General features: G+C 45.3%; 1 protein-coding gene across 5 annotated transcripts in view; it reads right to left on the bottom strand.

Annotated features, from left to right (window-relative positions):
- The window catches only part of zfand4 (zinc finger, AN1-type domain 4), a 62,074-nt gene that overhangs the window by 3,011 nt on the left and 34,142 nt on the right, over positions 1 to 24,921 (bottom strand). For all 5 annotated transcript variants that reach the window (XM_070865844.1, XM_070865845.1, XM_070865848.1 and 2 more), the window contains 5 exons: positions 24,418 to 24,604; positions 22,925 to 23,072; positions 15,990 to 17,192; positions 10,551 to 10,605; positions 939 to 1,056 (listed from right to left, as the gene is read on the bottom strand). In XM_070865844.1, coding sequence (XP_070721945.1) covers positions 939 to 1,056; positions 10,551 to 10,605; positions 15,990 to 17,192; positions 22,925 to 23,072; positions 24,418 to 24,604 — 1,711 coding nt within the window. The remainder of the gene's footprint in view (positions 1 to 938; positions 1,057 to 10,550; positions 10,606 to 15,989; positions 17,193 to 22,924; positions 23,073 to 24,417; positions 24,605 to 24,921) is intronic.

The following is a 24,921-nucleotide window of genomic DNA, read 5'->3' as shown; positions in this document are numbered from 1 at the left end:
GTTTTAAGTGTGGCCGTTTTAAGTGGTGGGGACTGTATCTGAAATGGAGAAGTGTTGCATCTCTTGTGTTAGCATCACGCCCCTTATTGAAGACAAATATTCACTTCAAAAAGTTGAGATGAGGAAAGCACTTTGTCCTGCAAACACTTCGAGAATATAAATCCCTCTACATTCAACAGTAAATCACTGAAAACAGAATCTACGCCACAAGCACTCAAAGGCGTGTCATCCAACATCTTATTTGTACCACAAGCATGTTATTTAAAATAATAAAACAGTCAAACTTAAGTACAATTGTAGAATATAGGAACTGCAAAGCACGCACTATGTCCCTCAGCTCTCCCCAGAGCGACTGCTCATCATCTTAAATAGTTCAAAATTACGGCTTGTATAGCCCCAACAAATTTGTAATAAGTCATGAAACAAGTTTAAATTTCAAGACTTTTCACATACTAAATATTACATCATCAATCAAAGCCATCAGTGCTGCTAAAAGTCATGGACATGAACATCCTCTGCGCTTTTAGTTCATTGGTAAATGTAGAAAAAAGAAAATTATAAATGCTGTCAATCTGAAATAAATCCAAAAATGCTGGAAAGACACAGCATGTGTAAAAGAGAAAATAAAAGTCATGATAGTTTAAGGTTCTGCTCAAGGGCACACATCCGAGATGTTATAACCAGCCTTTTCTCTCTGATCCTAACTGGCCTGCTGTGTATTTGCAGCGGGCTCTGCTTGTTAAGTTCAGAGTTACAGCGTCAAAGGGAATAAAGAAGATCCCGACATTCTTTGCGTGGCACGGTCCCGGGTCCGTCACGGAATGGATGCCATTTTTTTTGATATGGAATAGTATAACCAAAACAAAATGTGCACCAGGGAAGATTCTTCTGTTTGGGAGGGAGAGAGAGCACTTAACGATGGTGAATGTATTACTTGCCTGCACTCATAGCTCGTAGCCAATCCAGTTTTCTTCCCACAAAGAAAGCAGTGCTTGGCATTTTTCTTTTTGGTTTGGTTTGGAGCCTTTACTGGTGGGAAATGATGTGTAGGGGTGCCTGAGACAAACAATGGGCGGACAGAAAATGACATTTAAGAACAAATGAGATTATATTAAAACATTTTTTTTGTAAATTCAAAAACAAAAACAGGCATTACTGAAAAGTCTAATTAGGACATGATAAATACTTGAAAAATGGATGATATGAAAGTTTTGTTTCAGTTTCAAATTGAGTGCTGTATAATTAGCCTTTCAAAACACGTGGGTTAAACAACCACGGTTCGTAAAGCACTTCTTTGAAAGCCCCCCCATTTTCTTCAACACATACTGACAAAATATCATTCAATACGAAGTATTCTACGTAGATAGTTTCAGCATCTCCTCTGAATGGAGCAAATCCTATTTGCTCTCGACTACAGTCAGTTGGAAGCAGACCCGATGCATGGATCGAGCAGTCTTTGCTGAACAGCTGGCCACACCTGGCTGCTATGTGACCAGAACAAATACAGATTTTCCCTCCCACACAGTACTTTCAAATATCTTTTTAGGGGAAGAGCTCGACACTGAACATCTTTCTTGCCCGCCCCTCAATCATACCTCCCCCCAACCAAATTTAATTTAATTGCAGCAAATCAGTGACCGCTTTAGGGGCTAAAACTATCATTCAGGGTGCGCATTCTTTCACACTAAAATCAACAAGATATTCAACAGGTACATTCCTGATTTCGCAGTCCAGCCTCTTCTTTTAGGATTCATTACCAAAATTTGAAGAGGTGTTTTAAAATAATGACTTGTGGATACACAAGTTGATTTACCCGGGCACTCATTTTTGCCTTCTTAGAACTAAGTCTGATCCACACATATTTCTAAGATTTTGCTTCCCAGTTACTCCAGACAAGAGAAATGATTTAGCAGTTGACATAGCCTTTACATATATAGTGATTTCCATCTCATGGAGTAGAGCTGAGTGCCAGACAGGACACGGCCAACAACTATTGACCAATCACCAAATATAGATTAAAAAAACTCCAATATTGTTGCATCATGCGACTCATCATAGGCAGTCCCTTGAAGCGAGAATGACTTGCTTCCACACCAAAAAGTTAATAGGTGTTTCAATGAAGGACCTACTATTCCAGATCCCGAACTACGGCTTGAAGGGTGGAAGATGCCTGTGCGTGGATTTTTTTTAACGTGGGGTGGCCGTTGCACACCAGCCACCACATGGGCTTGACAGAGCTAGGTCTTGGTCCAGTGGCAAGGATTACTCAAGATGACTGGAGACCAGCTCTGCTGCACAGATCCAGCACGCATACATATCGCAATGTGGGCTGGCCCGTGCTGCCCCTGGGCCCCAAACTCACGTCTCTCCTGGGCCCCGGTCACTTCCCTCTACAAACTCTTGCCGTTCCTTCGCCCCTCCTGCTGTGCCTGCCCGCACTGCGGCTATCAGGTGATGACCAGGATGGTGGAAGACGAACTAGATGGACCGTAGTCATTTTCATCTAGCAAGCCCCATGTTCCTTCCTACCCTAGCTGGGTATCTCAACATTGAAACTACATGGCCCATTTTCAGCATTCTCCTTCCTCTCAAAGCTTTTCTCACTTCTGAGAATGTTTCAGAAAAAGTTACAATATAATAAATCATTTGCACAGTATTTGGTTCCAAGAACTGCTGACCCTGCCCTTGCTATGTCTGGCTGTGAATGGTCCTTCTCGCTTACTCTTCTCACCAGTTTCACTGCACTGAGATTAGTGACTTGCCATTCCATGGTGCTGGTATCCCCATCCTCACACTCTCCATCCATTACTTGACCCTTTGTGCCTCTCCCTTGCCCAAGAAGGATAATAAAAAGACAGAGAAGAACAAGGAAAGTCAGTGAAAGCAGTCACTGCACCTGCACTTGCAACTTGGTACGTATAATACGATTCTACCGGAATCCTGAAGCACAATTACAGGAGGTACTCTTGCTTAATCAACGCACAGGAGGCAACTCATGAAAAGGGCAAGGTTATCAGGGAGAAAATACAGGATCATTCATAGGTATACTTCAGGCAAGTAAGAAATGGGTCCAGTAAGAACGAACTGTATGTAGCACTTTCCACAACCTCAGGAGGCTCCAAACTGCTTCACAGTTGAAGTTTTTTTAAATGTAGTCACTGTTGTAAAGTAGGCAAATGCAGCAGCCAATTTACACACAGCAAGGTCCCACAAACAGCAATGAGATTAGTGATCAGATAATCTGTTTTAGTGAGGGATAAGTTTTAGGTTGAGGGATAAATGTTGATCAGGACACTGGGAGAATTTACATCCACCTGGGAAGATAGACGGGGCCTCGATTTAACATCTCATCTGAAAGAAATGAATGGGACTGAAAGCCGATAAATCCCCTGGACCCGATGGCCTACATCCAAGGGTTTTCAAAGAGGTGGCTATAGAGATAGTGGATGCATTGGTTGTCATCTTCCAAAATTCCATAGATTCTAGAAAAGTTCCCACGGATTGGAAGGTAGCTAATGTAACCCCACTATTTAAGAAAGGGTGGGGGGGGGGGGGGGGGAAAGAGAAAACGGAGAACAGACCAGTTAGACAGACATCAGAAGTAGGCAAAATGCCAGAATCTATTATTAATAATAACGTGGTAACAGGGCACTTAGAAAATAGTAACAGGATTGGGCATTGGATTTAAGAAAGGGAATTCATGTTTGGCAAATCTGTTGAGTTTTTTGAAGTTGTAACTAGCAGAATAGCTAACGGGGAACCAGTGTGGGGATGTATTTAGATTTTCAGAAAGCATTTGAATAAGATGCTGCACAAGAAGTTGTTACACAAAATTAGAACTCATGGAATTGGGGATAATATATTAGCATGGATTGAGGATTGGTTAACGGACAGAAAACAGAGAGTAGGGATAAACGGGTATTTTCAGGTTGGCAGGCTGTAACTAGTGGGGTGCCGCAAGGATCGGGGCTTGGGCCCCAGCTATTCACAATCTATATCAATGATTTGGATGAGAGGACCAACTGTAATATATACAAGTTTGCTGATGATACAAAGCTAGGTGGGAATGTAAATTGTGAGGAGGATGCAAAGAGACTTCAAGGGGATATAGACAGGCTAAGTGAGTGGGCAAGAACATGGCAAATGGAATATAATGTGGAGAAATGTGAAGTTAGCCACTTTGGCAGGAATAATAGAAAAGCAAGTATTTTTTAAACGGTGAGAGATTGGGAAATGTTGGTGTTCAGAGGGACCTGGGTGTCCCTGTACATGAATCACAAAGTTAAAGGTCCCACACAAGAGATTAATGTGCAAAGTTAAAGCACATGGGATTGGGGGTAGTGTGCTGACATGGATTGAGAACTGGTTGTCAGACAGGAAGCAAAGAGTAGGAGTAAATGGGGACTTTTCAGAATGGCAGGCAGTGACTAGTGGGGTACCGCAAGGTTCTGTACTGGGGCCCCAGCTGTTGACACTGTACATTAATGATTTAGATGAGGGGATTAAATGTAGTATCTCCAAATTTGCGGATGACACTAAGTTGGGTGGCAGTGTGAGCTGCGAGGAGGATGCTATGAGGCTGCAGAGCGACTTGGATAGGTTAGGTGAGTGGGCAAATGCATGGCAGATGAAGTATAATGTGGATAAATGTGAGGTTATCCACTTTGGTGGTAAAAACAGAGAGACAGACTATTATCTGAATGGTGACAGATTAGGAAAAGGGGAGGTGCAAAGAGACCTGGGTGTCATGGTAAATCAGTCATTGAAGGTTGGCATGCAGGTACAGCAGGCGGTTAAGAAAGCAAATGGCATGTTGGCCTTCATAGCGAGGGGATTTGAGTACAGGGGCAGGGAGGTGTTGCTACAATTGTACAGGGCCTTGGTGAGGCCACACCTGGAGTATTGTGTACAGTTTTGGTCTCCTAACCTGAGGAAGGACATTCTTGCTATTGAGGGAGTGCAGCAAAGGTTCACCAGACTGATTCCCGGGATGGCGGGACTGACCTATCAAGAAAGACTGGATCAACTGGGCTTGTATTCACTGGAGTTCAGAAGAATGAGAGGGGACCTCATAGAAACGTTTAAAATTCTGACGGGGTTAGACAGGTTAGATGCAGGAAGAATGTTCCCAATGTTGGGGAAGTCCAGAACCAGGGGACACAGTCTAAGGATAAGGGGGAAGCCATTTAGGACCAAGATGCGGAGGAATTTCTTCACCCAGAGAGTGGTGAACCTGTGTAATTCTCTACCACAGAAAGTTGTTGAGGCCAATTCACTAAATATATTCAAAAAGGAGTTAGATGAAGTCCTTACTACTAGGGGAATCAAGGGGTATGGTGAGAAAGCAGGAATGGGGTACTGAAGTTGCATGTTCAGCCATGAACTCATTGAATGGCGGTGCAGGCTAGAAGGGCCGAATGGCCGACTCCTGCACCTATTTTCTATGTTTCTATGTTAACATGCAGGTACAGCAAGCAATTAAGAAAGCAAATGGAATGTTGGCCTTTATTACAAGGGGATTTGAGTATAAGAGTTCTTATGTTCTTATAACAAAAGGAAGGGTATACTTGCCATAGAGGGAGTGCATCAAAGGTTCACCAGACCGATTCCTGGGATGGGGGGGATTGTCCTATGAGGAGAGATTGAGTAGACTAGGCCTACATTCACTAGAGTTTAGAAGAATGAGAGGTGATCTCATTGAAACATACGCAATTCTTACAGGGCTTGACAGGGTAGATACAGGGAGGATGTTTCCCCCGGGCTGGGGTGTTTAGAACCAGGGGGTCACAGTCTCAGAATAAGGGGTCGGCCATTTAGGACTGAGATGAGGAGAAATTTCTTCACTCAGAGGCTGGTGAAATAGGCTCGAGGGGTTCAATGGCCTACTCCTGCTCCTAATTCCTATATTCTAAGATGGCACCTCTCACAATGCAGCACACCTCCCTCAGTACTGCACTGGAGTGTCAGCCTAGATTATGTGTTCAAGTCTCTGGAGTGAGGCTTGAACCCACAATCTCATGACTCAGAGACAAAAATGCTATCACTGAGCGCAGGTTGCCACCTACTTAGCCACTAGATACAGAGGAACGACATCAAACGTCCCCAGAAAAGTAGCAGTGGTAAATCACATTCAAAGAAAAGTCTTAAATAATAATCCTTTGGGAGCTGACACTTGCATAATGAATTTCAGCAATATTTATAAACTCAACGTCAATGCCTAAGTTACCCTATAAAATGGAATAAACCTCCTCAGGAAGAGACACGGCCTTCCTGCAGAAGACAGCTCGTCCGCTGGCTCACTGGGAGCACTGCTCAATGTCCATTGTAGAACAAAGCCAGGCTGACCAGAAGGTCCTTGGTTCAATTCTAGGTACAATGCCAATTCACTAGGGTGCTGCTTGGTATGCAGAAACACAAATACAAAGACTTAGAAAGCTGGGTCTTTTCTCATCAGAAAATGCAGATTTTATGGGCCGATACAATAAATTATGAAAGATTGGGACAGGGTAGACAGAAGCACACGGTTTCCAGCAGTTGAGAGGTCAAGAGTGAGGGGCCGTGGGTACAACATTAAGTGCAAGAGATTTAGAACAAAGAGCATGAGAAACTTCTTCACACAGAGTTGTGAGGCTGTGGCTTTCACTTTCAGGGTTGGGGTTGAGGTAGAAACGATGTCAACATTCAAGATTAGACTTGACAGGTGGATACAGAAAAAGGAGTTGGAGGGATATGGGAACAGGGTGGGTAAATGTAATCAGGACTATCTGCTCTCGTGGAGTGGAAACGCAGACACGGACTGGTTGGACCGAATGGTATGTTTGCATCTAGTAACTTCTATGTATTTCTGTTGTCTCTACGGGGCATAGAGTACAAAAGTGTATAAAACACTGGTTCGGCTCCAACTGGAGTACTGTGTCCAATTCTGGGCACCACACTTTAGGAAGGATGTGAAGGCCTTAGAGAAGGCGCAGAAAAGATTTACGAGAATGATTCCAGGAATGGGGGACTTCAGTTACGTGGATAGACTGGAGAAGCTGGGGTTGTTTTCCTTGGAGCAGAGAAAATTGAGAAGAGATTTGATAAAGGTGTTCAAGATCATGAGGGGTCTGTATAGAATAGAGAGAGAGAAACTGTTCCCATTGGTACAAGGGTCGAGAACCAGAGGACATAGATTTAAGGTGATTGGCAAAAGAACCAAAGGCGATGCAAGAAAAAATCTTTTTTTTTTTAACGCAGCGAGTGATTGGGTTCTGGAATGCACGGCCTGAGAGGCAGACTCAATCTTACCTTTCAAAAGGGAGTTAGATAAGTATCTGAAGGAAAATAATTTGCAGGGCTATGGGGAAAGGGCGGGGGAGTGGGGCTGGCTGAGAGTCGGCACGGGCTCGACGGGCCGAATGGCCTTCTTCCGTGCTGTAACCATTCTGTGATTGTATGATAGTGGATCGCAGCTGGCGCTTTATATCTGATAACTAGTTTAATGGCGTGCGTCTAAGCTAGGGAGAGATTCAAAAATATATAAAAATGAGCCCAGGGTTCCCATCATGCAACGACTCTTGGTAGAAAATGCACGGAATGCATATGTGCGAATGTCAGCTATGATGCTTCCTACAGACGGGCAGCCTACATGCACACAGAATGGCCATTTAGGGGAGATGTGCAAAGACCAATACTTGTGCCTTCAGGAGACAAGAGGAGGAAACAACAAAAAATGTCCCAAATACTGCCTTCCTGAAACTCAAAGTAGTAACTCCGCCCTAAACCCAAGATGCCCAAGACAAGTTGCATTCAGTGTCTATGCGCACACAGCAAATACTGCTCAGCGTCACTGCCGGAATCTGAGCTGGGAACTAACTGTTTCTGAGATGTACATTTCTCAGTCTTCCTCCACAGCGCCACGAAAACAACAATGGCACCCAACAGATGCTCAGAACAGTATCAACCTTTGGTTAGATTCTGAATTTGTCACTGAGTGGAATGCCCTTGTTTTCTGCCACTTCTCAGCACGATGAACATTACCCAATCCACTGGATTCAGAGGAGGCCACAACATGTAGAAATCATTTTTTCAGATCATTAACCAACAGCTAAATGGGAGAATCCATCACGTACACAAAATGTAAATTAGCCCAATTATCGTCCTTTTTATCAGGCAGTGTTGCTTTTGAGTTTGCCATCAAGGTGGTCACTGATTGTTGAAATTCAATTTTAACAATCATGTCCACCTCGCTCTTTTGAACTACGGGTTGAACCTCCCTATCCAGCACCCTCGAGATCTGGCCTGTCCCGAACAAGGGATTTTGCCGGATGAGAGGAGGTCACGTGTTTGGGTGGACTGCGCCTTTAAATGCTGTTGCTAGGGTAAGTATGTGCGCGCGCGTCGATTGGCTGGACCGACTGTCTGTCAGTCAGTCAGTCAGCCAGCCAGTGTGCAGGAGGCCCCGAAGAGCCGGCAGGCTGGTGGGCCCAGAAAAGCCAGCAGGCCTCAGAAGAGTCCGTCGGCCGAGAAGGGTCCGTGGACCGAGAATAGTCCGTGGACCGAGAATAGTCGGCCTCGCCCGACCCGACCCCCCGAGGGAGCGCTGTGGGGAGAAGCGGCTGGCCCGAGGACGAGGGGTGGTGCCAGATAAGGAAGTTCCAGATAAGAGGGGTTCAAACTGTACTACACTACATAATTACAATTTTGCCTCATTCTCCAGAGATCTTCTTTTCAATACATGTTCCCCTCTTCCACTCCTCATAGACATACATTCAGCTTTGCTGGCACTTCCTTTGGCAGTTTCAAAGTTAAGCTACAGGTGTCTATCAGAGTCTTACGGCACAGAAGGAGGCCTTTCGGCCCATCATGCCTGTGCTGGCTCTTAAAGAAGAAATACTTGCATTTCTATAGTGTCTTTCACGGCCACCGGACGTTTCAAAGCGCTTTACAGCCAATGAAGTACTTTTGGAGTGTAGTCACTGTTGCAATGTCAGAAATGCAGCAGTTAATTTGCACACAGCAAGCTCCCTCAAACAGCAATGTGATAATGACCAGATAATCTGTTTTTTTTATTATGTTGATTGAGGGATAAATATTGGCCAGGACACTGGGGATAGTGCCCCTGCTCCTCTTCTAAATAGTGCCATGGGATCTTTTACGTCCATTTGAGAGAGCAGACGGGGCCTCGGTTGAACGTCTCATCCGACAGATGGCACCTCTGACAGTGCAGCGCTCCCTCAGCACTGCACTGGAGTGTCAGCTTAGATTTGTGTTCGAGTGGGACTTGAACCCACAACCTTCTGACTGAGAGGCGAGCGAGCTGTCCACTGAGCCACAGCTGACAATCAAAGGATATGGGGATAGAATGGGACAGTGGAATTGAGGTCAAAAGATCAGCCATGATCTTACTGAATGGCGAAGCAGGCTCGACGAGCCAAATGGCCTACTCCTACTTCTTATGTTCTTAGGAGAGGTGGCAAGTAATGGCTCATGGTTTTAATGTGGGTTCGAGAGGAGCACTCCTGCTCTTTCTGGCTCCACATTGAGGTAAGTAACTTTGTACAAACTAACCTGTTTCGTGAGCTTTGAATCTGGAATATTTCTTCACCAGCTGTCAGTGATGGAAACCCAAACACTGACCTTCCCATTGTTTGGTCCAGATAGCTGGAGCAGTGAAATGTAGTTGATAGACCCCAGTGCAGCATTGTAGTTGAATGCTTTGGCCTAGAAACTGGCCTCCTTAGCGCCGTCGCGGAACGATAACGGGACACTATTAACCACTTACCGATTGGGTGCAGCAAGATGATCGACTCCCGCTAAATTTGGCGGGAGCTTTGTGGCGGCGGCAGGACATTGCACCCCGATCTCCGTCACTCAGAGATCGAGACGTCATCGCCTTGCGCATCGTCCCGGACCCGAACTTCGGTTCTGCCCCCTGCACCATCGCCGGGCAAAAACACCGGCAGCTGCAAGAGGCGTTGATCGGGAGGCCGGGCGCTTCGGGGACAAAACTTAAAAGCGAGGTGGCCAAGATAGGTGAAAAGATTTGCAAAATGCTGTCTGTTGATGAAATGGTCACACGCAGCTAATGCAGAATGAGAGCCATGGTATTTAAACAGTTGCGTGAACTGTTGAGCAGTTTTTTTTAAATGGGGGGTTGCGTGGGGGGGGGGGGGGGCGAAAGCAGTGTGGATACGGAGAACGGGGTTCATTCACCTTTCATTTGACACTTCTAGATACTACTGGGATTTTAGCCCAGAGAAAAATTAAATTCATAAGTCACTCGAAATTAATAACCCTTTAAGAAGTCAAATCAACATTAGATGGAGAAGTCCTCGTATCGATCAAAATTTACCCCTCTCTGACTTGCCTTGAACTGCTAGTGTGGCAGCTGAGCCAATTTGATTAGAGGAGAAATTCCTACCCAAAACATTAAAGCAAACTTTGCGATAAGGTTACAATGGGTGAGGAGTGAGACTCCTATATATGTATAGGAGAGCGTCAGCTAGTCTAAAAGGGGAGAAATAGCACAACAGGAGAACTATTCAGCAAGAAAGCATTAGCAAGCTTACCTATTCGTCTTCCTATTGTAGTGGGCCTGCCGGTCACACACAGTCCAAGGGGAGACTGGAAGTGAAGGAAAAGGGAACATCTTGTATATTAAATATATAATAGAAATTAAAGAGGATGCAATAAACATTGAGAAGCGAAGGTACAGTGATTTAGGTACCGCTCGCCTTAACAGATAGTTATATCTTTCCCTTTTTAGGAAGGTTTTAGGACAGAAAACATTGTAACTTTGGAAAATATTCCCAGAGGGTTAACAATCACGCAAACTAGAAATGTTCACAAATGATTATCTGCAAAGGAAATTGGCAAAATCATTTACTCAACATGAAAACAGGATTACTCATCTTGTGGCTTTTTTAGGCGTGACCCTTTAAAGAAACATTTCTCCCTTCTCCTTTGTGACTTCCCATGTCGTACACTAAACCCCTGGTTCTGCCTTGGCCCAGGTGTTGCTGGAGTGGGGCACTTCACGGTGCGGCCCCGTTTGTTCGCTTTTTTTGCCTCGCCCTTCAGCTCCAAAATTGTTTGCCCCGCACGTTGCTGGAAGTGCGAAGTGATAACGGGGCGGCGAGGGCAACGGGGCATCGGAGACTTCGGTGAACGGAGGGACCAACAGTCTATCTCCTGAACCAAGGAGAGTTAAGGATTGAGAAACGGCGGAGAAAAATAATCGGGTGAATTAAAGTCAAATTAGATACAGAAAGAAAAATAAAGAGAGGGAAATAAGGAATCCATCAAGAAATAGAGAGAGAGAAAAAAAAAGAGACAAAGGGAAAGATAGATTTTTCACAATTTAACATTTTGAACACCTCCAAGAACAATTTACTACCTGCAGGAATGAGACTCCACAGTTGCAATTGTTCCCTTTCTCTTCCAGAGAAGTTGAGGGGCATTGCAGGAATATAAATCTGGTCATTAAAAGGGTCCTTTTATGTCGTTAAGTATCAGCCCTAACTTTCCACAGCGAGTTTAATTTGTTTCAACAGTGCAACGGTAGCAATTTCTTGAAAATCACGGGGAGGTTGAGGATGAGGCAAACAGTGGAGTGCCGCAAATTGTGCAGCAATTCGTGGCGAATGGAATGTTGGCCTTTGTTGCAAGGGGGATGGAGTATAAAAGCAGAGCAGTCCTGCTACAACTGTACAGGGTATTGGTAAGGCCACACCTAGAGTATTGTGTACAGTTTTGGTCTCCGTATTTAAGGAAGGATATACTTGCATTGGAGGCTGTTCAGAGAAGGTTCACTAGGTTGATTCCGGAGATGAGGGGGCTGACCTATGAAGATAGGTTGAATAGGTTGGGTCTGTACTCATTGGAGTTCAGAAGAATGAGAAGTCTTATCGAAACATATAAGATAATGAGGGGGCTCGACAAGATGGATGGAGAGAGGTATTTCCACTCAGGGGAAACTAAAACTAGGGGACATAGTCTCAGAATTAGGGGCCACTCATTTAAAACAGAGATGAGGAAGAATTTCTTCTGAGTGTTATAAATCTGTGGAATTCTCTGCCTCAGAGAGCTGTGGAGGCTGGGTCATTGAATATATTTAAGGCAGAGATAGACAGATTTTTTGAGCGATAAGGGAATAAAGGGTTATGGGGAGTGGGCAGGGAAGTGGAGCTGAATCCATGATCAGATCAGCCATGATCTTATTGAATGGCGGAGCAGGCTCGAGGGGTCAAATGGCCGACTCCTGCTCCTACTTCTTATGTTCTTATGATTCTCAACTCACGATGTATCGCTTCCTCGCCACAAATTGCTGGGTTATTTACGCAGTAACAATGGGGTGTACAGTGAACTTATTATAGGTACATTACGCAATCAAGCCGTTGAAGAATTTTGCTGATTATGCATTTTGACAGCTCAGCATTTCTTCCCGTGCAATGGGCCCAAGACAGTTATTCCATCAACAATGGTAGCTGAACATCCATCACCCTTTTCTTTTGAGCTGCTAACTGATTTGGTTTGTAGCACTGTTGCATTTTGGCAGTCATCACGTTTCATAGGTTAACTAGATTCCATTTTGTTAAACCAAAGCATTTCTCTCCTCCGCCCTGCAGAAAGGCGGGAGTGAAACTCGCCTCAGGATTCAAGTCCTACAAAGCCACAGAGATGAACAAGCGATAAAGCCTATGCTGCCTTAAATAAGAGAAAATCTGCAAACAAGCCCTCCTATTTAGGAGCTCGACTCTTCAAAGAAGCACCGACACACTATGGCGGTGAGGATTCTCTCCAGGGCATTACAGCAGATCATGGGGCTAAACCAGTGCTCAAGTGCTGTTCTGAACAGTCATTTCTTCTGTGTACAATGCACCTACTCCAATATTTGTGCAGGATAGACAAATGGGAAAGTGCATGATAGCCACACAAGTGGGTGAAAAGGTGCAGGCTACCACACGGTTGTTTCGGAGCATATGATGTTCAACCTTATGTTTGTATGCGGTTTTAAAGTAGTCGGTTTAAGGTGTGTGCAACGTTCTGACACAAATGGGTATTTCCCAGCATTTGGCACAGTATCTTCGAATATTTAGAATTTTTACATTATATGGCATGTTCTGGTTAATTTTAAACTTCCCTTTCTATTATGTTTGTTCTGTCAGTGTGGGCGATGGCCTGTCCTCAGACTTCTCAACCATTAACAAAGGTTAGTCCCCTCTGCTACTTCTCCCTACCCCTCTCACTACTTCGGTCCTGCCCACACCCTTTTGCTGAGGATTGTGCTTCACTTGAACTGTACGACCTCAGTGCACACGACCTGCAACGCTCTCTCCACTAATCACGACATCACAATCTGCATGGCCTTTGATGAGGCAAAGAAATTTCGGTTTTCTTTCCATTTCTTCAGATCCTCCATTTGTTTTGAAAGTCCAAACAACAGCCAACCACAGAGCCCTCAGTCTATCGAAATTCTAGATGCTTATCTCCCGTATGCTCAAAATAGGAACTTCCACATCTGCTTTGCTGAAACTGCCTCGAAGAACCTGGTTTCTCCAAGTTGTGTTTTTTTTTAAACTCAAGAACACCCTGCGCAAGACTCAAACACTGCATTCATGGTGGGGAGGCATATCTAAAACCTCTCTCATCCCTGGATATCAGAAAAGGCTTGGCTGATCAGTGATCTTTCTCTCGCCTCTAGCCTCCCTTATCAACTTCTGTCTCCCCACAGCAATCTTTTCTATCTGTTTCACTGAAATACTAGGGCAGTGGTCCTCCGAACTAATTGTTCTTGTTCATTATTTTTTCCACAGTCCAAACCTGCGACCTCTACCACCTAGAAGGACAAGGAGTAGCAGGCACAGGGGTACATCACAATCTCCACGTTCCCCTCCGAGTCACACACCATCCTGACTTGGAAATATATCGCCATTCCTTCGTCGCTGGGTCAAAATCCCAGAACACTCTACCTAACAGCACTGTGGGAGTAATGTTTTTTTTTAAAAACGGGCTGCATGGCCCATCCAAATCTACGCGCATGCACGTTTTTTTGCATTGGGAAACAAGCTCACCCGCTGGGCAGGACCTCGAGACAGCTGTGCAGCTTAACGGGGAACGTCGTGTGGGAAACCTTCACCACACGGATTGCAGCGGTTCACGGTGGCGGCTCACCACCACCTTCACAAGGTCAATAAATGCCGGCCTTGCCTGCGATGCCCACATCCCATGAATTAATTTTAAAAATCTGTAAATCCATTGTCCTACATCCTCAATTCCTCACTGTTGAAATCAGGACTCAGTGCATCACCTCCTACACTAATTTCTTTCACAGGATCTGTGGAAACCCCTCACCTACCTCAGTTTGTTTTCACCTGTGACCTTCAGTCAAAGCTCGTCATCAACTAATCACAACTTATTAACTCCCTTTCCCCCCCCCCACCCCCCCACCTACCTACCTGGGTGGTATCCTGCACCCATGGGTCTTCTTCCTTCACCTCAATTTCCCAAAACGATGGAGCATTACGTTACTGATACTGCATTGGAAGCCCTGCGAGAGATTGTGGAGGGATATGATCGGGGTCCAGGGGATGTGTGAGTTCGGGGCCCAGGGGCAGCACGGGCCAGCCCACATTGCAATATGTGCGCGCACTAGGTCCATGCAGCAGAACTGGTCTCCAGTCGTCTTGGGTAACCCTTGCCACTGGACCAAAACCTAGCTCTGTCAAACCCGTGTGATGGCTGGTGTTCAACGGTCACCACACGTTAAAAAAATCCACGCTCAGGCGTCTTCCACCCTTCAGGATGTAGTTTGGGTCCATCATTCGAAACATCTGTGAACTGATCCTTTTTTGGTATGGAAGCAAGTCATCTTCGTTTCAAGGGACCGCCTATGATGATGATGATGATGATGGGAAGCCCTGCATCAGTTGCATGTTCAATTGACAATTATGCAAGTTTGCAGAAGGGGTGTAAAGCAGTCCTTGTGGGTCTGCGTAGTTGCCAGTAACATGCTAGTAACTAGTTGCTAGTAACATGGTGTTGGAACTTTGGTCTCAACCTTGGTGAACTTTCTTTTAGGAAGGTGGTTGAAATGAGCTCCTGGAGTCTGTATAGCCGAGCTAACAGTGTAGAAAGACATGCTTAATATTTGACTGGAGATGGCATTTTCAAAAGGAGACTGTTTGCAGGAAGAGGAACATAAAATTCAGCTCATCTATCTGTAAGCTGCTTCCCAACCACCCAGAGAAAGGGAAGACATTAAACCCTCCTCTAACTTTAACATTGTGACCATTCAATGTCCCAAGATAATTCCCAACTGTTGAATTGTTCGCAACTTTCACCGGCAGTGTTTTATGCAGCAGTTCAGAACAGGCTTTCGAAGTGTAATTTACAAAAACGCCTGCAGGAACGGTTTTGAGGATTCCAATCTCCAATTTGGAATACAGCGACGGACACAAGTTATGGGCACTTTTATCTGGGGGGCAGTTTTGTAGAGAAAAGTGCCGGTTTTAAGGATACTGTAAAGTCCAGCAACCGTCTGGAAGATAAACGCGAGTAAAAAGGTTTAATCAAAGCAAAACTGCACTAATTAAAACATGGTAATTGCCAGAGAAAGTTAATTACCCACACTCTTATCAATCTGTGTATATTAGTGAGAGGGGAAGCTTATTTGGCATCAAGAGTTATCATGGAGAACTGCTAATTACCCAAACTGCTCAGGAACCCAAAAATTAGTTTAATAGATTGTGAAAACTGCACTACAGCCTTGTAAATTCACCAGACATTAAAATATAATTTGTCGTTTGGCTAACCAATACGGACACATTATGGCACTGAATGAAGGGCATGAGGTAACCAATAAACTTTTAGTGCATTAGTCCTGGAGCACATGGCTCACCTTTGCGCAGGTTGTGAGATGTGCAAATTTGGGAGAGCAACGTGGTTTGTGCCAATAAAGTAATCCCATTCACTCAAATTAATCACAAAGAAAAGTGGAATTCACTTACAACAAACGCATTTGAAACTCGATCCGGGGAAGGAATGCTTCTAAAAACCTCTTCGTGAAAATGTTGAACGCTAGCCGGGACTGCAATACCAGATGTCCGCTGTCTGCTTGCCCCACAGTTACTTTGCATGCTGTTCCTGGATGTGCTTCGTGCCAGCGAAGCCAACATTCCAATGTCTTTCGAAGAGCCCAAGGGTTCCTTGGCTGCTTTGCTTGCCAGGTCCGCCACCTCCGTTTTCAAAATGATATCCGCTTTCTTTCCGGGGGAATCTACTTTGAGTCCTCGAAACCTGCCGGCCTTTGACAGTGAAACACTGGGGAAACCGCCAGTATCCTGAGCCGGGTGCAGTAGCTGTTGTGACGCAGCAGGTCTTAGGCTATTTATGTCAAATGTCTTTGGGGGTCTTTGAGCTGCGAGAGCGATTAAGGAGTTATGCGGGACTGGTGCGGGATATTGGGCGGGGGACATAATTTTTTCCTTCTTCGGAATTAACTCGGGGAGACTCGATTTGCTAGATTCCATCGGAACACATCCCAGCATGTTCGGAAAAACTGGTCTAATAATACTTGGTTCCACAGCATCCCGTTCTGCCGGCTTAGTTTCTCTCTTGGTCTGTTCATACAATGAAGTTTTAAGTCCGATTTCACTCAGTAGGTTGGCCTCTTCCACTGCTTCAGCATCTACAGACAAGGCAAGGACGTTTGCAGCATCGCCGAGGACCCTTTCCTCTTCCGAGAGGCTCGCTTCCGCAGCGGGGGATTTTAACCGCGAGCCACCTGCCGCGCAATCAGTCACAAAATCCGTACAAATAGTCGGCGCTTCCCTGAAGTCCTGAGAAAGAAGTGGTGGAAGCACCTTCTGTTGCCGTGGGTTGCACAGTTCTCCCTGCAGGATACGGCCCGGCGGTGGGATAGCACTCTGGAGCAAAGGCGTCATGTCGGCGGTTTCGTCGTCCTTCAGCAGGAAGCCGCTGGATGCCGACGGCGCTAAGCTGACGCCAGAAGCAAAATTGGGACTCAGCACGTTGTGGTAGGAAAGGGTTGGGTGCGGATCGCCAACAGGAGGTAGACACAGTGTATGATTGAGAGACGGCCCGTTGTGAGGGAGAACCCGGAAAAGGCGGTGACGAGCCGCGGTGATCGAACTGCTGGTCGGTCTGGGCACCATGGGAGGCCTTGGCTTCACCGTAGCGATTTTCTTGGGCTTTGTGGAAAGGACAAATAAAGTTATACAAAATATCACTCAAAAACATACTTTCCCCCACCCCCAAGAGTAACAAATTAGAAACAATTTAAAAGGAATGATGCTTTAAATAACTTCATTCTTTGCTTGCATCACCTTTAAACGGTCTGTTCGCAATTGACCTACATCACAACCCGAGCAACCCCAACTTTACCAGCTGGGTGAAACACATGGAGAGACTTTCATCTGTTGCTGCAATGATGTAATATTGGGTCAAGCTTTGAAAGATTTGCCCTTCCAGTTTGCAGAAAGAAACAACCTTGTCAGCTAAACTCGAGAGAGAGAGAGATTTTCAATGATGTTGGTCCCAGCTTCTAAATGAATGGCACACTGGTGGAATATTTACGAATACATAAAATATTTGCACTAGATAATGAATTAGAAATAAAAGATAAAGTACAGGGGGAAAAAAATTAAACTTAATATTTTAATCTGGGATTTTTTTGTAAATACTAGATAATTTCCTATAGCACTGCTCACGGAATTTTAAAAATTGCTTGTAGTTGCTGCTCCAGTTGTCTCTCTCTCCAGTTTTCCTTCAGACTCCCACGCTATGTACAGTTCCATCAGCCACATTTCCTCGTCTCTGGCTCATTCATTTATTTCCTTCTCTCTCATTTCTGTTTCCTGCCAGATCTCCTTTACTCCGCTTCCTCCCAGTTTCTCGTGCATTCACCCTAACTTCGCCCATCTCTTTTCCTCGCACTTTTTCCTTCTTTCTGATTACATCTCATGGCATACATAGGCAGCATAGACTGGCAGAGTGGTGGTGGTGGTGGGGGGGGCATTATACTGGTGAGACGGAGAGAAACATTCTGATGGAAACCTTGCTGATAAATCCTAACTTTGGGAAGACGGCAGAGCGAGTCCCTCAGGGTAGGGAGGGTTTGTGCAATGCACTGGAAGATGACACGGCCAAGACCGTTGTAATATTTTTCAAAATTGTTTAATGTTATTTTTGAAACGGTGCTTTAAATATATTTAATTTTTAATGGATATATAATGGGACTGGGTAGAACCAACTATTTTACTTTTTAAAAAAAAAATCAGTGATGTGATGGAGACCTTTTTTTTCCAGGGAGGGATAAGTACACAGTTTGTGTGCTTGAGGAAAAAAAAAGACGTGCACATTTATATAGCGCCTTTCATGACCACCGAGCGTCTCAAAACATTTACAGCCAATGAAGTACTTTTGGAATGTAGGCACTAATGTGGGAAATGCAGCAGCCAATTTGTGCACAGCAAGCTCCCACAAACAAGAATGTGATAATGACCAGATAAATCTATTTTTGTTATGTTGATAGTGCCATGGGATCTTTTACATCCACCTGAGGGGTCAGAGGGGTTTAACGTCTCATCCTAAAGACGGCTCCTCCGACAGTGCAGCGCTCCCTCAGCACAGCACTGGGAGTGTCAGCCTAGATTTACGTGTTCAAGTTCCTGGAGTGGGACTTGAACCCACAACCTTCTGACTTAGAGGCAAGTGTGCTACCCACTGAGCCACAGCTGACACGAAAAAGGTTTCTGTTTTTTTTGATTTGACTCAAAATTTCACATTCACTAAAAAGTAACCAAACAGCAAGCTTCATGCCTTATGGTCATAGACACACTATTTACTATAAAGTAGACTTAAAATAGTAGCGCAAAGTTATGCTCAATCATTTCTTCACTTAGAGGGTGGGGGGAGTCGGGAACTCACTGCCTGAAAGGGTGGTAGAAGCAGAAACCCTCATCACATTTAAAAGGATGTACACTTAAAGAGCCATAACCTACAGGGCTACGGACCTAGTGCTGGAAGGTGGGATTAGGCTGGGTAGCTCTTTTTCGACAGGCACGGACACGGCGGGCCGAATGGCCTCCTTCTGTGTCGTAATTTTTCTATGATTCTATGATTCCCAATATCTCAGCAGCATTATTACTCTAACACTGGTAATTTCAGAGTCTCTCGCTTTCTGAGCTAAATGCTACTTTTAAAAGAGGGCCAAAGAGGTATACATTTTCCTTTTAACCTGCTGGCATTGAAAGAATTAAGGGACCTTAGGGGAAACCAGATTGGAGTAAAGTACGGAGGACACTTAATATAAGCAACAGGGGTGCAGGGTTATAGTTACTAAATATTCAGCATCACAAAAGCAAAATACTGCGGATGCTGGAATCTGGAATAAAAACAGAAAATGCTGGAAATCTCAGCAGGTCAGGTCAGGAGAGAAAACAGTTTACGTTTCGGGTCGCTGACCCTTCATCAGAACTGGAGTGTGTTTGGAAAGAACGCATTCTTAACAAGAACTGAAAGGGGGAGGGGAAGAAAGAAAAGGGAAGGTCTGTGCTAGGTTGGAAGACAGAAGAGATTAGAGAGACAAAAGGGATGATGGCCCAAATTCAAATGGTAATGCCAGGAGTTAGAAAAACATTAGTCAAGATAGGGTGTGAGTGGCAGGATAATGACCAACTGCCATTAGAGACACGGAGAAAAAAAGAAACAAGCTCGGGGGGGGGGGGGGGGCAAAGATTGGCAGCGGTTACGCTCTGAAATTGTTGAACTCTATGTTGAGTCCAGAAGGCTGTAAAGTGCCGAATCTACGTTTGGTCTCCCCAATGTAGAGGAGACCACATCGTGAGCAGCGAGGACAGTATACTCAACTGACTGAAGTGCAAGTAAATCGCTGTTTCGCCTGGAAGGAGTATTTTGGGGCTCTGGATAGTGGGAAGGGAGGGGGTAAAAGGGAAGGTGTTGCATCTCCTGCGCTTGCACAGGAAGGTGCCGTGGGAAGAGGGGGGGTGCTGGGGGGGGGGGGGGACTGCGGAATGGACCAGGGCATCGCGGAGGGAGCGGTCTCTTCGGAATGCTGAGAGGGGAGGGGAGGGGAAGATGTGATTGGTGGTGGGATCACGCTGGAGGTGGCAGAAATGGCAGAGGATGATCCGTTGAACGTGGAGGCTGGTGGGGTGAAAGGTGAGGACAAGGGGAACTCTGTCATGGTTCTGAGAGGGAGGGTAAGAGATGAGAGCAGAGGTGCGGGAAATATAACAGTCACGGTCGAGGGCCATGTTAACCACGGTGGAGGGGAATTCTCTGTTGAGGAAAAAGGAAGACATGTCCGAGGCACTAGTGTGAAAGGTGGCGTCGTCAGAGCAGATGTGACAGAGACGGAGAAACTGGGAGAATGGAATGAAGTCCTTACAGGATGCGGGGTGGGAGGATGTGTAGTCCAGGTAGATGTAGGAGTCAGTGGGCTTATAGTGGATACTGGTCGAAAGCCTATCCCCAGAGATGGAGATGGAGAAGTCGAGGAAGGGAAGGGAAGAGGCGGAAATGGACCATGTGAAGGTGAGGGAAGGGTGGACATTGGATGCAAAGTGAATGAAATTTTCTAGTTCAGGGAGAGAGCAGGAAACGGCACCGATACAGCCATCAATGTACCGGAAAAAGAGGTGAGGGAGGGAACCCGAGTAGGACTGGAGGAAAGAATGTTCCACATATCCCACAAAAAGGCAGGCATAGCTAGGACCCATGCAAGTTCCCATAGCAACATCTTTAATTTGGAGGAAGTGAGTGGAGTTAAAGGAGAAGTTGTTCAATGTGAGAACAAGTTCAGCCAGGCGGAGGAGGGACTGGTGGGGCCTCTGCTCGAGGAAGAAGCAGAGCGCCCTCAGGCCATCCTGGTGCGTGATGGAAGTGTGGAGGGATTGGACATCCATGGTGAAAAGGAGACGGTTAGGGAAGGGAAATTGGAACCTGTTAAAATGACGGAGGGCGTCGGAAGAGTCGCGGATGTAGGTGGGAAGAGAGTGGACAAGGGAAGAAAAAAAGTCAAGATAAAAAGAAATAAGTTCTGTGGGGCAAGAACAGGCTGAAACGATGGGTCTACCGGGGCAGCTCTGTTTGTGGATCTTGGTAAGGAGGTAGAAGCGGACTGTGCAGGGTTGGGGAACTATGAGGTTGGTGGCTGTGATGGGAAGATCTCCAGGAGGAGATGAGGTCAGTGATGGTCTGGGAAATTATGGCTTGATGTTTAGTAGTGGGGTCATAGTCCAGCATCGTCTGGCAATATCAGAACGTCCACTATATGAATCTCATGGAATGCCATAAAACCTTAAACTGTATGTGTCACTAAAGAGATTATGGGGTCAAAATGCTTCTATCCACAAAGTAAGAACAGACCTGTATCAATCAGTGCTATCATCCATGCACTAGCCGGCTACATTCTAGCCTTACAATGCTCTCGTCAAGCACTGCAAAATGGCGGGAACAAGAAACGTTCAGATTGAAGTTTACTCACTGAACCTGGGCTACTCCATTCCAATCCTACCGTAGACACAAGATGCAGCTTTCCATTCCATCGGAACTTTTCTATTCCATTATACCCTGGAATTTAAAAACTCATGTGAGGAACAGAAACTCCTGCCACTCCTCTCCTGAAGGTGGTGGCACCTACTAGGCACAGCCCTTTAGCTCTGTGTCCAAGTAGCTGTTCTGTGCCAAGTTAGCTGATCTTGGGTCGAGTGCTGCAGCTGGCTTCAGTGCCCGAGACCGGGGGGGGGGGGACATAATCGCACAGTCCTGTCCTTGATCACTGTCCAGCAGCCATGGTTGAAAGCACACTGTGCATGTCTGGTGAAGACAAGACCAAGCTCACCTGCAATACCCTAATGGAACAGCCCGTTAGCATAAGAACATAAGAAATAGGAGCAGGAGTAGGCCATTTGGCTCCTTGAGCCTGCTCCATGATTCAATAAGATCATGGTTGATCTGACCTTGGGCTCAGCTCCACTTTTCTGCATTCACACTCTAAACTCATATATGAAGAACGGCTTCTTCGGCAAGGCTTTGGAAATGTCTCCCAGCCCGGAGCCAATGGTTTCAAGAGAGGCAAGAAATTCGACTGAAGGAGATGGGGGTGGTGGGGTCGGGGGAAGGAAATGGAACTATAACCCTTCAGCTAAGACTTTGATATTTTATCTTCAAAATGGTCATTTGTAACATCAACGCTTCCGACATCATGTTTATAACTGAAGAATTTAATCTTTCTGACGAAGGGTCACCGACCTGAAACGTTAACTCTGTTTCTCGCTCCACAAATGCTGCCCGATCTGTTGAGTATTTTCAGCATTTTCTGTTTTTATTTCAGATTTCCAGCATCCACAGTACTCTGCTTTTGTAATTTCACCCTTATGTCCAATTCAATTCGTTTCTCCATTCCTTTTCAATAGTTTTTAAGCAACTCAATCTTTATAAGCTTCCTCATTCACTACCTCGTCTCATTTACTTGCTTCTAATTTCCTATATACCTCAGGATAAGTACCTTGTACTCCTTACTCAATTAGCACCGTTCCAACCATTCAGCACTTATTTTCATTTTATCCTTGTTGATGGCACTTCAAGGCATTCGAATCTGGTTAATTTTATGGCTTATTGCCTTTGTTTTATTTAGGGTTGATAAATATGGCAATCAATCAGCTCAAGTATGCTGGAACCAGAAGACGAGCAATGACTAATGGTTGCCTGCAAGATATTAAGTTAGTCCAGCCTCGGGCTTTAACATGTCGAGTCAATCGTGAAAAGGAAGCTGCACTGATGGATAACTAATGTGCTTCTGAACGGGTAGATGCTCTAATAAATGACGAGGTTTCCTGCATTAGCTCTGAAGATGTAGAGGACATGGTACAGCAATTCCTGAAGCTTGCAACAATACCTTTTTACTAAGGCTCATATTTTCCATCTTTGCTTTCAGAAGTTTCATTTTGTTCATAGTGATTGAATTCTCAAGTATCTGCTGCCCAGATGGAGACTCCTCAGATTCATCTTCATCATCTGCGTACAGGTTGAACACTGAACCGCCACTTAAATCAGAAAAATAAAGAACCATTTTTTAAAAATTAACCCACAACAGACACTGAAAATAAATTACATTTATTTCACACCCGCGTCGATTGTACAGAAAAGGATGATAAAGTACAGCGTGATCCAGGGCAGGCCATCCGGTCAAATTCCACTGTGTCAATCTCAATTAAATAAATCTGGTCATTCGTGGCCGAGCGTCAGAAAATCAAAGATGTTGGACTATCGTAAAAACCCAACTGGTTCACTAATGTCTTCACAAAAGGGCACCCATACACAGGACTCCAGTCCTACACCAGGGAAGGGCACCTCTACACGTGACTCCAGTCCCACACGAGGGACACCTCTACACGTGACTAGTCCCACACTAGGAAAGGGCACCTCTACACGTGACTCCAGTCCCACACTAGGAAAGGGCACCTCTACACGTGACTCCAGTCCCACACTAGGGAAGGGCACCTCTACACGTGACTCCAGTCCCACACGAGGGAGACCTACACGTGACTAGTCCCACACTAGGAAAGGGCACCTCTACACGTGACTCCAGCCCCACACTAGGGAAGGGCACCTCTACACGTGACTAGTCCCACACTAGGGAAGGGCACCTCTACACGTGACTCCAGTCTCACACTAGGGAAGGACACCTCTACACGTGACTCCAGTCCCACATGAGGGACACCTCTACATGTGACTAGTTCTACACTAGGGAAGGGCACCTCTACACGTGACTAGTCCCACACTAGGGACACCTCTACAAGTGACTCCAGTCTCACACTAGGGAAGGGCACCTTTACACGTGACTCCAGTCTCACACTAGGGAAGGGCACCTCTACACGTGACTCCAGCCCCACACTAGGGAAGGGCACCTCTACACGTGACTTCAGTCTTACACTAGGGAAGGGCACCTCTACACGTGACTTCAGTCTTACACTAGGGAAGGGCGCCTCTACACGTGACTTTAGTCCCACACGAGGGAAGGACACCTCTACACGTGACTCCAGTCCCACACTAGGGAAGGGCACCTCTACACATGACTCCAGTCCCACACTAAGGGCAATTGGAATGGGCAATAAATACTGCCTTGCCAGTGTCACCCACATCCAAAGAATAATTTTTTAAAAACCAAACGTACATTGTATTCATCCTCCCTCCCCACCACCCCCCAAAAAAAATTCATTTAATTTTCATACTTCTGCTCCTCCAAGGAAACCAATATAGTGCCTCTTACAACCATATTCCTTAAAAATTACTGCAAACTATTCAAGAAATACTTGCTAAATATTACATAGGAAGCTCACTTGCTGAATTCAGTGATATGGTTTTACAGTCTCATCGTTTTCTACACACCTCAGGGACTCGGAGAGTGGTGTTAAAGTGCCATCCCCTCGATCCACAACTCGGAAGAAATTCAACTGGTCCCCTTCACGATACACTAGAAAAGTGACTTGCTTGTTGGAAGGGATCCTATCCCAGATGTCATCTCGACTGCTGTCCATGTATTCAGCCACATCCCTGGTGGGATCTTCCATTGGAACTACAAAATATACATTCACATAAATGGAAATATTTTAACACAACACAACGCTATACAATTACAATATTAATCACCTGTTGTGGGCTGGAACCTAGTTAAAGTTTGTACGTTAATGGTTTATTTTACCAGTTCCCAAGGTGGATTAATCTAGATTCATCCAAGTGATGTGCATAACTTGTAGTAATTACTGTTCATTTTAAACCTTTTAAGGAGCAATTAGTTCAAGTAATATCATGTGCGAGCATATCCACCACAACCACAGAATGGTATCATTGTACTGCTGAACTCAACGAACCCAATTGCACCACTTCAAGATG

This window comes from Pristiophorus japonicus, chromosome 22 (assembly GCF_044704955.1).
Source record: "Pristiophorus japonicus isolate sPriJap1 chromosome 22, sPriJap1.hap1, whole genome shotgun sequence".
Taxonomy (NCBI): Eukaryota; Metazoa; Chordata; class Chondrichthyes; family Pristiophoridae; genus Pristiophorus; species Pristiophorus japonicus.
This window is presented reverse-complemented; position numbering and strand designations above follow the sequence as displayed.